The sequence below is a fragment of the Erithacus rubecula genome (assembly GCF_903797595.1).
Source record: "Erithacus rubecula genome assembly, chromosome: 9".
Taxonomy (NCBI): domain Eukaryota; kingdom Metazoa; phylum Chordata; class Aves; order Passeriformes; family Muscicapidae; genus Erithacus; species Erithacus rubecula.
Genome location: NC_136660.1, coordinates 3,826,403 through 3,843,541, shown reverse-complemented (window position 1 = coordinate 3,843,541; position 17,139 = coordinate 3,826,403). Strand labels below are relative to the sequence as shown.

Sequence of the window (17,139 nt, the reverse complement as noted above, 5' to 3'; positions counted from 1 at the left end):
AGGAAGGACTGTCTGTCTGTTTGATGGGCAGCTGGAGACTGAGGAGTTTCAGAGAGAGCCCATATGACCAGATTGCTGTGCTTCCAACCCCATCAGGCATCAAAGTGCCAGAAGTTATGTTTTTATCCCTATAGGAATGAAGGGCTGGTCAGGAAGGTGGCAGCCTGAGATCAGCATATCCATGGTCTGTACTTATTCCCTGATGGCCAAAGGAGAGTTGCAAACAAATACTGAAGCCCCAAGTCTGGTGGCTGGTAAATTGACCACTGCCAGCTGGTGAAGCCAGAAACTTGCTGAGAAGTTTAGAAAACCTAAGTGAGGGAGTTGTGCAACCCATTCTATCTGCCCAGGCTGGCAACAGGGTGGAGGAAAACCCCATTTTTTTTCTGGCAGGTGAGACAGTCTGGGACAAGGAGCCACTCAGCACAAATAGGAAGGAGAGCAAGCCTGGCAGAGCTGGGAGTGACAGGAGGACTGTGGCTCCCAGAGAAGTGAGGACCATCCTTCTCTGTCTGGGAAAATGCTTGGATGGGTGAATAAACACTTTAAGGTAACATGTTTCACAGGACCCACCTGTAGCATCACAGACCAGTACCCAACTGACTCCTGTGAGCTTATATTTGTTTCCTGCCTTTCCTCTCCGTGGTATTTCTTTTCCTTTCCTCTCCTATCCAGAGATAATCCAGGTATTTTCTGTGTTGCATTCTGATCCAGAATGTCTCTGGACAGCTGTCTGCTCTTGCAGCCTTATGAAAGCATCTCCTGTCTGCTTGTTTTGAGGGCACAAAATGATGTAGAGAGGTTTGTTGTAGAGTGGGATTGCACACTGAAAACTCTTGGGGTTTCTCTCAGGGCTTCTGGTGAAGTGACAGCATCCCTTATCCCAGGGCTTATTTCTCCTTGCACAGAGTCATAGAGTTATAGAATGATTTAGATATTAAGGAATATTAAAGATCCGCTAGCTCCACTCCCTGCTGCCATGGGCAGGGATGCTGCCCACTACCCCAGGCTGCTCCAAGCCCTGTCCAACTTGGACACTTCCAGAGATGGGGCAGCCCCAGCTTCTCTGGGCACCCCGTGCCAGGTCCTCATCTCCCTCACGGTGAAGAATTCCTTCCCAACATCCCGTCTAACCCTGCCCTTTGTCAATGTGAAGCCATTCCCTGTGTCCTGTCACTCCATGCCGTTGTCCCAAGTCCTTCTCCAGTTCACCCGGAGTCCCTCCAGGCACTGCAAGGGGCTCTAAGCTCTCCCTGGAACCTTCCCTTCTCCTGGCTGAACATCTCCAGCTCTCTCAGGTTGTCTCATAGCAGAGCTTCTCTCTTCCCTTGGAGCATTTTCGTGGCCCCGAGGGACATTCAGATTCGTGGTAACAGGGGATGAGGACTGGTCATACCGTCTCACTCTGGAGCTTCCACCCCTCCGCTGCCCATTGAACGCACAGACCGCGCTCTGCTGTGTCCAGGTCAGCGCTCAGGAGGTACTGAGAGACTTCCCGAGGCGGCTCCTTCCGTCCCGGGGGCATTCCTGATCCGTGCCCGCGGCCGGCTCTCTCCCCGGGGCCGCGCCGCTGCGCCCGCCGTGCGCTCCCTCGGGCTCTGGGGGACGCGCTCCAGCCGCCTCTTGCCTCGCCTTCCCTCTCCAGTTTGGTTGTTTTATATATATATATACATTCCTTTTTGCGCCCCTTCTTCTCCCACTCCTGTAGGAAAAGGGGGGAGCGGAGGGGAGGAAGGGAGAAATATTGTTTGAATTCACAAAGGGGGGCATCTGGTGCACCTTGCGCCTGGCATCTGTGCTCCTTGTGTCCCGAGCAGCGCGCTCGCACCGGGGCGAGGGGCAGGAGGGGCCGGCGTGCATCTGTTGGGCGCCACAATAAAGTCACAAAAACAGCGGCGCGGGCCCGGCCCCGCCGCGCTGCCCTCTCAAAGGGGGGACGCGGGGCTGCGGCTCCCAGGTATTATGAGCGGGGTAGGTAGGGCCGGGGCAGCAGCTGCTCCTCCGACCCGCCCGACATATGGCAGCGCAAATCACGGTTCCTCCTGAGCAGGGAGCGGGGGAAGGACGCGGCAGGTGCCTCCGCCGTGCGCTCTCCGCTGCCGCCGCATCACCGGAGCGCACCGGCGGCCCCGGGGTGGGTGGTGGGCGCGGAGCGGCCGGAGGTCCTCGGACCCTGGGGTCAGCCCCAGGATCGAGAGCAGGTCCAGCCTTATCTGCCCTCCCCTCTGACGAGCAAACAGCCCCCGGCGGGCGGGCGGACGGGCTGCGGCCGTGCCCCGGCTCGCCAAACGTTCCCGACGCCTGGCAGGCGAGGGATGCGCCGGGGCCGCTCTGGTTACCATATGTTTTCAATAAAATAAGACAAATAGGGCCGGGAGATAGGGATTGCAGTAAAGCTGTTATAAAGCAGCATAAACCAGGCCAATGTAAACGGCAGCAGGGCCCCTCCTGGAAGGGCCGTTGGGTGCCAGCTCCGCACCGGGCGGCCCGGCCAGGTGTGAGCGGGAGCCCGCAGCGGTGCCCCCGCAGGTTTTTATCACGTTCGTGGTAATATGGTGCTTGTTATGCTAACTATGAGTAAACATCCCCGGCCGGGCTTTGTGGCGACGGGAGGGAGTTATCGGAAAGTGGCAGTGGGAAGGTGATTTAACAATAAAGTTGTCTTGTTTGCCAGCAGGTGATGTCTGCCCCCAACCCCATGATTAATGCTTCCCAAAGTACTCCACTTTACAATCTCTTGTAATTATTTATTAAACGAAATCTATTTATTATTATTTTAGCAAACAGCGGTACCAGGTGGGGCTTTCTTTTCCTCTTCAGCTTTTGTTTGAAGGACGTTTGAAGTGGGCAGTCTGAGGCTTGGAAACTCGCTCGCCAGATTTTTTTGTCATCCAATTGCACAGGCACAAAAAAAAAAACCCAACCCCGCCGGGCCCTTCCTATTCATCCTCTGTTGCCCTCCGAGCCGCCCCTCGAGAAGGGGCGCCCGAGCCGCCGCGGTGGCCGGCCCCCCTCGGCACCCTCCCCCGCCCTCCCGGCGGGGCTGTCCGCCCGCCGCACCGCGCTCCTGGAGAGGCAGCGCGCACAGCCCCACACCGCCGCGCATCTCTCCGGCCAAGACCACCCCGGGGGGCCGGGGACCGGGCCGGGCAGGGGGTGCTGCCCCACGCCCCGCCACTGCCCGGCGGGGCCGCTCCGGCCGCTCCCGGCACAGGGATCCCCGACCGGGATCCGCCGCGCCGCTTTGGTGAGGGAGAGGGGGGACTCCCGCCCCGCCAGCGCTGCGCCCTCCCGGCGCCGTGCCCGCATCCCCGGGGGCGTCGTACCGTGCAGGGGGAGCCCGGCCCCGCCACTCCCGGTCCCTCGCCCTCCGCCGGGGAAAGAAGCCCCGGGCCAGGGCCGCTCCCTCCGACCGCCGAGGCCGGTGCGCAAAAGTCCCCGGCACCGAGTTTTGCGCACCGAGCTCCGGTGGGAGCACGGCTGCCCCCGGGCCCGGCACCGGGCCGACGGGGCGGGGGTGGCTTTGGGCCTTGGGAGGGCCCTTCCCCCGCGGGATCCAGCCTCTGTTTCCCTTGTGGGGCCAAAATCACTACGCGTGTGAGGGCTGGAGAACGGCGTCCTGTCTCCTCCGGTGCTGGCGCAGGGCAGCGCCCACGGCTCCGCCGGTCCATGCGCGGGGGGCGCGGGGATGCTCCCGCCGCTGCAGGGGCGAGGAGAAGGGATCGGAGGGAATGTGCCAGGAATGCCCCGCAGCGCCGGGCCAGCGAGAAGTGGCTGTGGCTGTGCCTAGGGGAGCGGAGCCGGAGTGATGCCGGCTGGACCCTCATGTCTGGCACCGGAGGAGACACCGCCGGACCAGGGCACTCCGGGGCCCGGCGCTCCCCGTGATACTCAGCCGAAATCTGGGAAGTCCTCTGTCCCCGCTCCTTCACACCGAGCCCCTCTGCACCCCGGAGAGCGGCTCAGCCCCCCGGCGGGGTCAGCGGCTCGGCCCCGGGGTCCCGTCCCGGGGAGAGCTGGCGGGCAGGGGCGGGGGGGACGCGGAGTGGGAACCAGCGGGGTCTGGCGTGGCGGGGCCGGGGCAGCGGGCGGTGCCGGGGCCGGCACGCTCCCGTCGGGCTGATAAGATAAAAGCGTGCCAAGGGGTGGGTGCGGGCGGGGGGGCGCACACGCCGCCCGGCCGGGAAATCCCCATTGTGTGCCGGTCCTATATATAGGGGCTTAACTGCAGTCGTGTGCCGGCGGCACAAACCACTTCTCCAGGGACAGCGGGGAGCGGCGCGGAGCGCGCAGCCAGAGCGGATCTTGTGCCCCGCAGCCTCGGCCGAGTTCAGCAGACACAGCCCCGGCCGGCGCGGGGTTGGCTTCTCAGGATGGCCCCGCAGAGCGACCGCTCGCCGGACGAAGGACAGCCGTATTTCGGGGGCGCCGAGGACCCCTCCTCGGGGGCCGGCGGGGGTTCCGCGGGCAGCCGGGGCGCCTCGCCGGCCCGCAGCGCGCTGGTCCCGCGGGACACGGCGGCCCGCAGGAAGGGGAAGGCGCGGAGGGGCCGCGGCAAGGCGCGGAACGAGGGCTTGCTCAGCAAGCAGAAGAGGAGCCGGCGCATGAAGGCAAACGACCGGGAGAGAAACCGCATGCACCACCTCAACTCCGCCCTAGACGCGCTCCGCAGCGTCCTGCCCACCTTCCCCGACGACGCCAAGCTCACCAAGATCGAGACGCTCCGCTTCGCCCACAACTACATTTGGGCGCTCACGCAGAGCCTCCGCCTGGCCGAGCAGAGCCTGCCCGAGCCCCCCGCGCCGCCGCCGCCCCCCGCCGCCGCCTCCCCCGGGCCCTGGGACTCGCCCTGCCCCGCGGCCCCGCCGCCCGCCGCCCTGCGCCGCGGCCCCGCCGCCTTCCCCGCCTTCCTCTGAGCCCTCTGCCCCGCCAGTGTCCCCCTGCTGTTCCCCCGCTTGTGGCCTTCGAGGAGCCGGGAGCCCCGGTCCCTCCCGTCCCGTCCCGCCCGGCTGGAAAGCGCAGCCGAAAAAAACAAATCACGGTTTTGTACTCGTTGACGGTAAATTATATTAATTTGTCGCTATCGGTATTTATTGATTATATTTCGTAACAAATATGTATTATGTATATAAGAGTATTTTTAGCAGCGGTGCTCCAGCTGTCTGTAGCCGCCAGCTATATTTTGGGTTTTCTGAAGAAGAAAAGAAGAGGAAAAAAATAAAGCGTGTCGCGGCCAGACCTCGTAGTGTGCAACGCCGTGTTTTTATCACCGAGGGGCTCGGTGCCGTGTGCGGTGTGCCAGGTGCGGGGTCACTGCCTTGCGGGGTCCCGCCGTGCCTTGTGCGCCCGACGAGGCCCGCGCTCGGATTTAAAACCGATTTTAAAACTCTGCAGGTGCCTTTTCACTGTCTCCAGGTGAGGTGTGCCCGGCTGCGAGGCTGTTTTAAGGACATCCCCAAGCCTACCCCATCCTCCTCGGGGCTGAGTTAATCGGGAGCAGAAGCAGCAGCCAGAACCTGAATCCCTGAGCGGGGACGGGGGGAAGCGTCAGGCCAGCTAAAAGCGCAGGAGATGGGACGGGCACTACCTCACCACCACGGTGAGAAGAGAAGCCACATGAATTCCCGGCGCTCTCCTGCCGGGACTCAATTTGTAGCTGGTAGATTTACGGCCAGGCCGCCTCCCCGCTCCGCGCTGCCCCGGCGGGGCGGCCGCCGCTAGACAAAGCGGCCCGCGGGGCCAAAAGCCCATTGTGATGCTAATTGTTCTCAGCTGAGCCCGTTTGCCCGCGGCAAAGAGACGCTATTGAGGCAATTTGTAGAACAAAAGAAATTTGGTTACTGGAAACAAAGCTGCACGCACAAACAACTCTGCCCTCCCCGCAACAACCTCCCCTTCCCGCACCGCAGCGAAAGAGGCGAGAGCGGAACCTGAGCGGGCACGGCAACGCAGGGCGTTTGATTCGCCGCTTCCATGGGGAGGCGACCATGGGGAACCCCTCCCTGCGCCATCCTGCGCTGGAGGGGGGCAGACCCGGTGGTTTGGGCAGGGCTGGATGCCGGTGGGTGCGGGAGCGGTGCGCGCTCAGCCCCAGCCGCATCCCCGTCCCCATCCCGCGGGCTCTGGCCATGGTGCTGAAGGCCGGCCGGGGGCACGGAGCGCTTCTCCCGGGTCTGCCCGAGCCCCTCCCGATGTGTCTCTGCCCGGAGTTATTGAGGTGCTGTCCATTCAGGTGGAGGGAGAGGCCGGCATGGCTCTGGTGCTAACTCTGCAGGTCAGAGAACGCACGGGGCTTGGCGGATTTGGGAGCAGTGAGCTCTCACTCGCGCGCTTGATGCCCCCTCGCTCAACAAACCGTCCCACGGAGAGGAGCCGCAGGTGTCCCACACACCTGGAAAAAGGAGCGAGGGCACACGGTGCCAGTGTTGACAAGCAAGGTGAGCAGGTCTCGCTTTCTACTTGAGCTTTTTTGGAGATCTGCACTTTCTGCTGTCTCCTGCCACCTGTCCATCTACGCAGAGCCCCCCTCCTCTGCCTAGTCACTACTTGGAGGAGAAACACCCGCATTTCTGGGGAGCACAGGCCATGGGGCAAGGCTGAGGACTCGGAAAAAGCCGTGTGTGCCTATCTCTGTGTGTACTCTTATAGTCCTGAACGTGATCTATCTGTGTCGTAGATCAGATAGGCAGAATGAAAGACCTAATAGTATTCCTGCCCCTTCCCCCCCTTCCTGGCTGAATTGTGTATTGTTTTCCTACTCTAACAGTCTGCAAAGTGCTCCAAGGCCTCTGTGTGTGGCCACAGGCGAAACACCGTCATTATTTGGGTGATAAAATCATTTAATGTTTTCCCTGCTAGTGCAGCTCCAGCCCGATATCTCCCTACAGGAGGTATCGTATTGCCAGGGCTATCTGCATGCACCGTGGGACCGGGGAGGATCACAGCACGCTCACTTAGCCCCAAAAGCAGCGGTCTTGCACAAAAAAAAAAAAAAAAAAAAAAAAAAAAAAAAAAAAAAAAAAAAAAAAAAAAAAAAAAAAAAAAAAAAAAAAAGGAGAGCTTAGGGTGGGCACGGGCAAGAAAAGGAGCAAGAAGAGCAGTGTAGTGACGTGCAGGTATTACAGAAGTTCACCAAGATGTCTGTGCTGCTGTATTTTCAGAAAGGGGTCACCATAGTGGGTTTTACAGCTTTGCAGATTTTTATTTTTTTTCCCTCGAGACTTAGGATGATTCTGGTCTTCCAGCCGTGGGGCTGTAGGTTGGGGGTGGATAAGGGGAGGGGGTGCAGATTTACTACCTCTAGAGAACTAGTGACTTCTTTAGGGGCTTGAATGCATTTTTTTTTTCTCTTTGCCTTCACATTATTAGGTTAATCATTGCTTGAACCGGTTGCTATGGTTTTGGCAAACCCATGGAAACTTGATAATGAAGACTGAAAGAGTCCTTTTCCATTTATCTTTTCTCTATGTTTAGTGCATGATGGTCTCATTTCTCTTGACGGGGCTGTCCCAGCGCCAGTGCCCGGCTTTTATGAGCACGGCTGCTGTAATGGCCTCCGGACTTTTTGATGTGGGAGAAACAGGTGGCTGCTGGGACCGCGGCCGTTTCGGAGGCACGGGCTTGTGCCCTCACATACCCGCAGGTGACAGGGTGGAAACCAACTTCACCCGGGCCCTGACACGTTTGGTTGCTGAAATCCCTCCCCAGGTGAACTATTTTTGCATCACTGCAACTTGGTGCTGTCGTGCCCTCAATATTCAATTTCATGTCTCGTTCTGTTTAGACAGGACAGTCTAAACATCAGTTGGACTTGATGATTTTAAAGATCTTTTCCAACTTTGACAGTTCCACAGTTTTATGATTTTTTGAGTATGTGACACTATCATTTATTACAGAAATAAAGAGATTTTTATACCTGTCTCGGTGGCTACTGAACTCTGAGTCTCCTACAACTGTCCCACCAATTCTCTGTTCTAGTCAAGGTTAAAATGGGGGATTGATGATAACACACAGCTGAAAGCCGAGGCTGTAAATTATTTGCGTGGTTCAGAGAGGCCAGGCTCATTGTCAGGGCCATGGAAGGGGAAACCCCCAGGTCCTTTCCTCAGCACCAGACTCATCCCCCTCCTCCTCGCTCCTGCTCGGCTCCCTCGTGTCTGAAGGCTGGCGAGAAAATGAAGGTGATTCCCATAATCCCAGGGCAATTCCTTTGACCTCAGGCCTCCACTCCTCGCTCTAAATAGGCTTTAAGTGAGTTGCTTCCTGCCCTCTCGCATTGTCTGCCTCTGACACTGCAGTCAGGTTCCGAGGAGGAGGAGGAGGCTGCAAACCGCTGCCTGTCCCCTCCAGCGCACTGGGGCTCCTGGAAGCCGAGCAGAGACCCTCTCAGCTCCTCCAAAGTGCACGGGGGCAGGGCAGGGTCCCCCAGAAGCGCTCCTGTGCCGGGCCGGGGCGGGATGCTCGGCTGCGGCTGCACTGCCCGCACGTTTCGGTGTAGCCGTGCCTGCCGGCAGAGAAAAGGCGAAGAATCGGGATTCTTTCACATGATCAGCCTTCAAAGGTCTGCCTTTCCCCCCCCTCCTCACAGCTATAATGACAATCCAAAGAGTTCCTGATAGGGTTTTAAAAGATGCTTATTCATTCACCGTCCACCAAGCATGAAAATCCAGCTCATTTGTTCATTTGTAGCCATTCTTCGCCCAAACGACCCCACAGGGGCTGAAGCCTGTTGCCGAAAACTTGTCACTCACACTTTTAACTTCTTTTTGTTGTACTCCTCTTTATTTCATTCTTCTGGGTCCCTACCTCCGCCACCACCCCACCCTCTCCTCCGGTCACAAAGGCAAGTCTGGGAAGCTCTTTAAAGCCGCAGTGCCCCCTTTTAAAAAATCAATACAAAAAAAAAAAAAAAAAAAAAAAAAAAAAAAAAGAGCAATGGCTGAAAGGAGATCCCAAGTTTGTGTAAGGAAGGGGGAGACTCCATCCTGTCTGCACAGCACAGACGGGGAGCGCAGGAGGGAGTGTGGTACTAGGTGCCAGCACCCCTACGGCACCTTAAGGCTTGCTTAAGCACCAAACTTATCTCTGAGCAGGTGCTGTGTGCTTGTGAATCCCAGTCCGTGGCTGGCTAGCTGGACTCTTCTCATACTATTTCGTCATGCTCTTCCTTCCCCTTGGAGGAGGTGTGTGATAGCACCCCCAGCATCTTTCTCCATCCCTGGACACGCAGTGTTTGGTTGGTTTTTTTTTTGGGGAAAGCTCAGTGTCGCCTTTGCTTGGGTCACTCTGCCTCCCTAGTTATTCTCTTACCTGAAATGTCCCTAGAAAACCTGTGTTGGGACAAGCAGGAGTTTTCCCACTATGAATTTTCTGCCCCTCTATGCTCCATTCACCCCCACAGCAGCGTTTGCTGGGCGAGAGCAGAACGCTGGGGATGAGACATTTGGAATCACCTCAGCCACCCCATCACCTCTGGGGATTCTGCCTGGTCTCTCTCTTCAGCGTGAGGGACAAACAGAAGTTTCGTGCTTAATGGTCCCCCCTGATATTTGACTGCATTTAACCCTTGAAGCCAGGGGTTGTGCAGCTGCAGCCATGAAGAATCGCTGCCTTTTGTTTTCGTTTCAGCCAGAGCCGTGAGGCTTCACCTTATTTTCCTGGGGCCTCAGATGTGATTTTGCCTGGACCTTGTGCAGCTCTGTCTGGCATGGGGAACCACATCTCCACCTTCAGCCCAAAGGCTGTGGATGAAATGTGGGCTGCTCACCCAGGTTCAGTTGTTATTTCAGCTCGAAACTGCAGAGAAATCCTCTCTCCCTTTCCCACCCTGCATTCACAAGCAGAGCTCATTTCCTCTCTTCCTCAAGGCACCCTATTCTCAGTCTGCAGCACACAAATTTCACTGCCACCAATATGCCTTGGTATAAAGGGTGATCCCCTCTCCTGAAGGAGAAAAGAGAAACCTTCTGCCTGTCATCTCCTAGGCACCAATCCATCATCCCCAGGTGCCAGGCACCAGGGCCCAGGCACAAGCAGGTTGTTTCAGGCACTGAGACCTCACTCCTGCAGGACAGGGGGAAGATTAATGGGGCAGGTGCTGGTGCCCAGAGCTGGCTCTTGCCCTGATAAGGTGGGAGCTGAGATAGCACTGGGTCAATACTCAGCGGTGGCCACCTGGAGCTGCGGCTGGAGCCACCTGAGGGGCTCCAGGGAAGAGAAGGGCACGGGGGGTCTTTCCCCCCACACAGCCCAGCTGTGTACTGGGGCAGATGCAGCTGCTGAAGCTCACCACAGCTCCTTGTGCCTGCTCCTGGCTGGACCCCCGGGCCTCCCCCAGCCATCTGTTCCCCCCTGCCCTGCTCCCACCCAGCAGCTTTCTCCACACAGCCCTGCTCCTGGGGCAAAGCCAAGGTTTCAGCCTCCCCCAGCGTTAATAATTCCCGAGGGATCGCAGATTCCCATTTATCACCCTTCCTCCAAACCCCAGCTGTTATTTATGTGCGTGCCCCCCTCGCCTTTCCCAGTGCTCTGCTATGCCCTCGCTGCATCCCCTGGTGCCGCACATTTGGGCAGGGGGGGTGTTTTTGCATGTGTGGGGGTCCCACCATCAATCCTCCCCACTTGAGGCACCAGAGCTCGCAGATAAATGGTGCTGCTGGCTGCATGTTTTCAAACCATGGAAAAGCACCTGTTGCTGGAAAAAAACTGCAACCCAGGTTATCCAAAATCGACTGTGGTTTGAAAAGCTGCTTAATAAACCCTGTTGTGGTTCATTCTCGCCTGTTCCTGGAACTTGGCTTTGTTGAACATTTATTTGGTGGTGGGTGAGCGCCATGGGAGGAGTCTGCCAAATTTTATTAGTGTTTTCTTTGAGGATCAGCGTGCTCCTGGCTGCAGGTTACTTACCGCTGCCCTTGGAATCTGTAGCTGGGAGATATCCCTGCCTTGCCCAGCTCACTTTATCTCAGTGACCTGGGAGACTGACAGATCAGCCTGCCTTGGGGGTGCAAACAGCAACGCTATAAATCCATTTTTTGAGTGCACTTGCCACCCCGCAGCACGGCCTCTGCACCATCACAAGAGGAGTCTTTTGGAGCGTTTTCTCCTTTTCCCATGGTCTGTCCCTGCTGGCTTGTGGGATGCTGCGCCGCCCCGGCTGCCCCACGCCGGGCTGCACGGCCGATTAGGGACCCTCTTTGTCACCTAATTGGATTTTTCTCCCCTTGTTAGCCCGCAATGAAAATGTCACGGGCTGCAGGGAGGTGCCCATTCATCTCGAATTAAATTCGGTCCCCTCTCGGGCGAGGCGCGCCGCTATTCACCCCGCAGCAGGCAGCTGCCGCTCACCGCGGGATGGAGGGTGGGCACCGGGCACAGGGGAAGATGCCCGTGCTCGGACACGGAAGGACCGGGGGCTGTTCTCTCTCCAGGTAGTCCCCAGGCTCGCTGCGGGATCTGTGCATGGCAGTGCTTTACCAGGAGGTGGTGCTGGGATCCTGCGCCCTTGGCCTTGGCCGGGATTTGGACGCGCTGCCTTTTCCAGGGATCCATCGGGGGCTGCGAGGGGTCGGGGGAGGCGATGCTGGGTCACCTCCACATGCGAGGAGCCCTCCACAAGGTGCCCATGGAAAAGCAGCGAGCTGTGGTTCAGGAAGGGAATGACCCTTTCCCCGGAGCAACAACCCGGGGAAGCCTAAGGGAAGGACAGACCCAAATTTCTCCCTGAAGAGCAGCGTTTTGGGGATTTTTCCATCCCCTAAGCTCGCTCACGAACCCCCCAACCCCACTGCAGTCAGGGGAAGGGACCCCAAGCAAACGATGCTGCAGCCAGCGTGTGTTAGGACGATTTCTGAGCTGAGCACTGACAAGCCTCTCGCACTCTGGGCTGTGGAAGGGTGTTTCATAAACCGCAATTACAGAGCTGTCAGACCCCCAGAGGGGCAGCTGCTCTGTAAAACCCGAGCTCAGGTCAGGACGTCTTGGCCACCAGGCGCTGGGGAGCAGGAAAGAGATGGGGAGGTGATGGGAGCAATCACCTAATTACTTACCTAAGGGCTATACAAATGCCCCGGTAAGAGATGTTAAATAAGAAAGAGCAGGGCTTTTTTTGAATACACCGTCTGACTAGAGAAGGTGAAATTATTTGTGGCAAACAATGGTGTTGATAACTTTTTCCGTTCCTCGCTTTCCTGCGAGTAAACATCTATTCTTACTTTTATAAAAGCCTCCAGCAGCCAGGATTGTTTCTGTCCCGACTGGATGCCTCCCAGCCGGGGAAAGAACTTTCCTGTTGCCTGCTCAAATTCCTCCTCAGTGATCTGCTAAAGCCCAAAGCGCCTTTGCCTTTCCCTGAACTGCACTTGCACCCGAAAACCTCTGTGACCTAAACTTAGCAAAAAGCAGATGAAGGAGCTCTGGGGCTCCCCAGGGAGAATTAATGATCTGCAAACAGACAGATACTCACAAAATGTTTTTTTTCTTGCTCTCCTCCCCCTCTCTGCTGCTGACATATATATTTGGAGACACACTTGGAAAAATGTACCCCTGGGTGCATGGTCCCCAAGAGAGATTTGGGATTTTTGCAGGGGTTCACCAGTGCTCAGGGCAGGTGATGGACGGGGAGGAGGAGGAGAGGGGGTCTGTGGGAGCACTGGGAAGGGAAGACCATTAATTTCCTTACTCAAATAATTTTTGCCAATGCTGCCTGGGAACTAGGATCCTCAAAATCCACCCTGTGGACAAGCAAAGCCAAGCCATGTAGGTGAGCTCCCTGCTGCCTTGGCTCACAGCATGATTGCATCACTGGCCAGAACTCCTGCTCCAAGATATTTTTATTGCCTGGGAACCAGGCTGAGGAAAGGTGTGGCTTGTTTTTATTTTTTTTTTCCCCTTCCCTATCTTTATTTGACCAAATTCAGGAAAACTCAGGGGATGCCTTACACTTTGGAGCAGCACAACGGGCTCTGCTTTGCAGACACCTCCAGACAGTTCACAGGGTCGCAGAGATGCTGCTCACATCCCTCTTTCCCTCAATTTCCAGTCAATTTTCACGTGCCTCAGGTTCCCTGGAGGCGAGGGTGGGGGAACCCAGGGGAGCCCTGCAGGAAGGAGCTGCTGGTGCGTCACAGCCAGAGGTTTCTTGGCACTCACTTGCCGGGAGCCCCCAAATATGCTGCAGGACAATACATCAAGAGGGTGAAAAAAAACCCAACAATGTCTCAGGAAGCAGCCCAGGACACTGCAGGGAAGAAGCCTGATTTAGACAATTTCCTGGCCTGAAGGTCTGTGCCATGGCATGGCTGTGCCTGTCCTGTCCAGATTTGTCACCAGAGTGGCTGAACGAGCAGTTTGCAGCTCCCCATGTATTTCTTCATCTACTTATGTCAGTTTTTTGTTATTCCATCAAACTGCTCAGTTTTTGTGTTTGCACTATTCCCAAGCAGGCTGGCCCAGGCAGAAATAAAATCTGCTAATGGTATGTGGAGAAACTGAGGGGAAAATATGCATTTCTTATAGAACTCACCACTTTTGCCTCCTGTGGACTCCTGAGTTTGTGCCCTGAGAATGTTTTGCCACCTCTCCTTTCCCCAGCCCTGGCTTTGGTGTGGAGATGACCTGGCTTTGCTGCAGAAGCTGGGATTTGCAGAAAGCAAATTAAAAATCCAAGCAGCTGGGAGGGAAAGGGGCTGCACTGCCTTTCCCACTGCTCCCCCTGTACTTTTCACCCCAGCAAGGTCAACCCTGTAAAATACAGAGAGGGGAACCCTGTGGTTTCTTGAATACTGTTGGAGTGACCCCTCCCAGGATAATCTCACCAGTGTAAGCAGAGTTTGGGAGAGGCAGGGTTGGGGGGCTGTGGTTTTGCTATAGGGGATTTTTGAGTAAAGCTCTGCTTTTACTCTGTGCTCCTCCAAGACACCTCTGCCCTGTAGGACACCTTGGAAGGGCATCAGCCAGAAATGGACTGGCCCAACATCTTCTGCATGACCTCTGTCAGAACAGCCTGATGGTGGGTGTACTTCAACCACTATTGTACAGCAATGTACTTTTGGTTTAATATTTACGTCAAAATATAAATTAAAGGGCCCTTTCTCAACACTTACTACTTTTTATATGGCTTTCACAACTTTATTAACTCCAGCCAGTGCTCCTAAGAACCTTTTTTTCTTACTTTTCAGCTAAAAACTTTTTTTTACCTGGACTAAATGGAGGTGCTCCTGCTAAGGACTCCCCACCTCATCTCTGCCTTGGGTCTGTGCAGAGGGGCTTCTCCATGTCCCCAAAAGGCTGAGAAATGCTAACTGGACAGCCAGAGCTTTTCCTGCCACAGTGAGATGGGATTGAAGCTCCTTTCCCGTGGCAGGGATGCACATTCCAGTAATTCCCTCCAATTACTTTAATTTCCCTCCCCTCCTGTATTCTGTAACTCTGCTCTGCTGTGCATGATGATGAAAGGTATTTTGACTGCCAAATTAAAAAAGAAATAGACCATGGAAATCAAAGTCTCCTTTTAGAGCTTCCCAGAATCAGGGAGGCTGGGGGGCTCATAAAATCCTGAAATGCTGTGGAGGCTGGAACCTCTCAGAACAGGGAGCCATTCATTCCTGCCATGGAAAAACCAAGGGGTGATCCGAGCTGGGAAGGTGAGGAACAGGCTGGGCTTTGTCAGACAGAGGTGCCACAGCTTGGGCAGGCTGCAGAGGTGGCTTTGGTGATGCTGGCATGTGCCAAACCTGGCTGGCACCTGGGCTGGTGGTGCCAGGCTTCCTGAGGCAGGAAGTGCAGCCAGAGATTTCCCTGTGCTCCAGGACTAGACTCCTGCCAAAGCTGAGGCATGGCAGGGCAAATAAAGAGTTTTTTTGCCCTGAAGCTCTGCTCTACAAACTGTTAGATCCCAGAAACCTGGGGTTTTTGAGCTTTCTGTACTTTCTGGCACTGACCCCCTGGAGAACACTGTTTTTGACCTGAGGCCTTGGAGAAGGATTCCAAATATGAGGGATGGAGTTAAAATTATGGAGGTGTAGTTAAATAGAACTGTGTGATTTCATATGGTAAAGGGTTTTAAATTTGAGGTTTTTATAGTATAGTAACAGGGATGGGGCAAGATGGAGGATTTTGGGGGGTGTCTCTTTCAGTGTTCATCTTCCTTCTCCTTCATGGTTTCAGGTAATAGTTTCTGGTTGGTCACACTGGGGGTCATGGGAAGTTAGTTATTGGGTTAAAAGTACAAATAATATAGGGGTTAATTCTCTATTGGACTGTTTGGCTTTAAGAGACTTTGTAGCAGCTGGATCTTTCTCTGTTTTACTCACTTCTAGCAGGTGGCTAAAACTTTCTGTACTTTAGGTAAGATTTAATGAACAACCAAGTTTGAACATGAGAAAATCCATTTCCTTCATGTATTTTTTAATCCTGGCTCTGAGTGAAGGCAGGAGAGACTGAGACAAACCACTAATTAAGTGGTGCAAACACTCATCACTGTTACCATAGACCACAGCAGGCTCAGCCAGTGAAGGCTCTGCAGAGCAAAAGTGACTTTGGACTATTCTTTGGGGATGGGCAAAGAGAGTCTGTGAGTGTTAATCCTGCACTGGATCCAGCTGTTCTAGAGGGGCTGGGTCTAGGATTAACCAGGTGAAACAGAGCAAGGGGTATGCACATCTTAGGGACAGACAGATCTGTGAGGCCCCCAACCCCTGTGATAATTATTATAGTTGTGTCAAGCCATTAATTTGTATTAATGACTCTGAGCAGCCTCACCTGCAGCCTCCTTAAAACCATGGTCTGGCTCTATTTAAGCCCAGCCTGGGATTGTTCTTTCCTTTCTTCCAGGTGGTGTAGGAGGGTGCAAATTTTGGGAGCAGCTCCATGCAGGTCAGCCAGCTGCTACACTGAGGGTCTGCCTCCTACACCCTGGCTATTTTGAAGATTAATGCTCCTTCTTGGTTTGTTGGTACACATCTGATAGAGGAACAGGGGGTTTCATCCAGTAAATGTGTTTTTGAAAAAGGTGAGCTGTGCCCTGTATGAGGATGATGGTGTGGGGGTGTGAGATGTGGGATTGGACCTGGTTTGACTGTTTCTCTTCTCATTCCTGTGGCTGTGCAGGCAAACCTTTGTGTCTTGGTCTTGCAGGAGAATAGTTTTGTCTCTGGTGGCCTGGCTCAGGGGGGATGCAGTGTGTGATGAGAGGAAAATGATTATTTTATCCGTTCCCTGCCATCTGCATAAATACCCAGGAGAGATTTCCAGCTCCTGCCTCCATTCCCAGTCTGCTCCTGTGGGTCTTGCCTGATGGGTGAGGAGTTCTGCTTTGGAGGCAGAATGTAGAGGTAAACTAAGGTAACATCATGTCAGTTGGGTCAATGTGATGATTCTTAAGTTGCTAAATTACCAAGGGTTATGATATCCCACATAATGCAGGAGATTTACAGCACATTGGTTCTTATAACTAACAGCCTTTCCAGAGCCTTCCCCATCCACCTCTGCTTCCCAAGCAAAGCCACACCCCAGACAGAGCATATATGGGAATGGATTTGCTTGGGAAAAATGTTTTGTGCAATTGAGAGCCCCATGGGATATTTATTTTACTTCATTTTTTAATTTTAGGTTATGATATTTTTCTATACTCTGTTTTTGGTTTTTTTTTTTTTTTTTTTTTTTTTTAAATTTGGCATCAGCCAGGGAACATTGCCTGGCCATGCTTTGCAAGGCTGAGTGTGTCTCTCCTGGCACAGGGCTGCTTTCTGCAGTGATACTGGACAAATCTGTTAAGCAGAAGGTGGTAGAGGAGGAATGAACTTTTAAAACATACAGACAACGCATATGCAAAGTATTCCTCTCTAATGCAGCACCTGGGATTTGAGAAAATGGCAATAACAGAGTGGTGGGGGCTGTTTGGGATGCATAGTCCAGCCAAACACAGGCAGGGCTGAGGAGCTCCTGGCAGCCACTGAGGAAATGATGAGAGTTTTTAAACATTGTTATTTTTGCCACTGTGTCTCTGTTTACCTGATGGCTCTCCCTGCCTGGGTCTGTGCTCCTCTATGGCTGGGCTGGATGTAAGATTTAATGAGTAAAATGTGTTATGTATGGATTTTGAATTTTTTTTTCTCTACATATAGCATTAAAAATACATTT

The 17,139-nt window shown here is 54.7% G+C and overlaps 1 protein-coding gene across 1 annotated transcript; it reads left to right on the top strand.

Moving 5' to 3' along the window:
- Window positions 1–4,373: 4,373 nt before the first annotated feature.
- On the top strand, window positions 4,374–4,977 carry NEUROG3 (neurogenin 3; the record flags this gene model as incomplete). Its single annotated transcript, XM_079313047.1, has 1 exon — window positions 4,374–4,977. The coding sequence occupies one exon, from the start codon at window positions 4,374–4,376 to the stop codon at window positions 4,914–4,916; it is 543 nt and encodes a 180-aa protein (XP_079169173.1). The 3' UTR covers window positions 4,917–4,977.
- Between the last annotated feature and the right edge of the window lie 12,162 nt (window positions 4,978–17,139).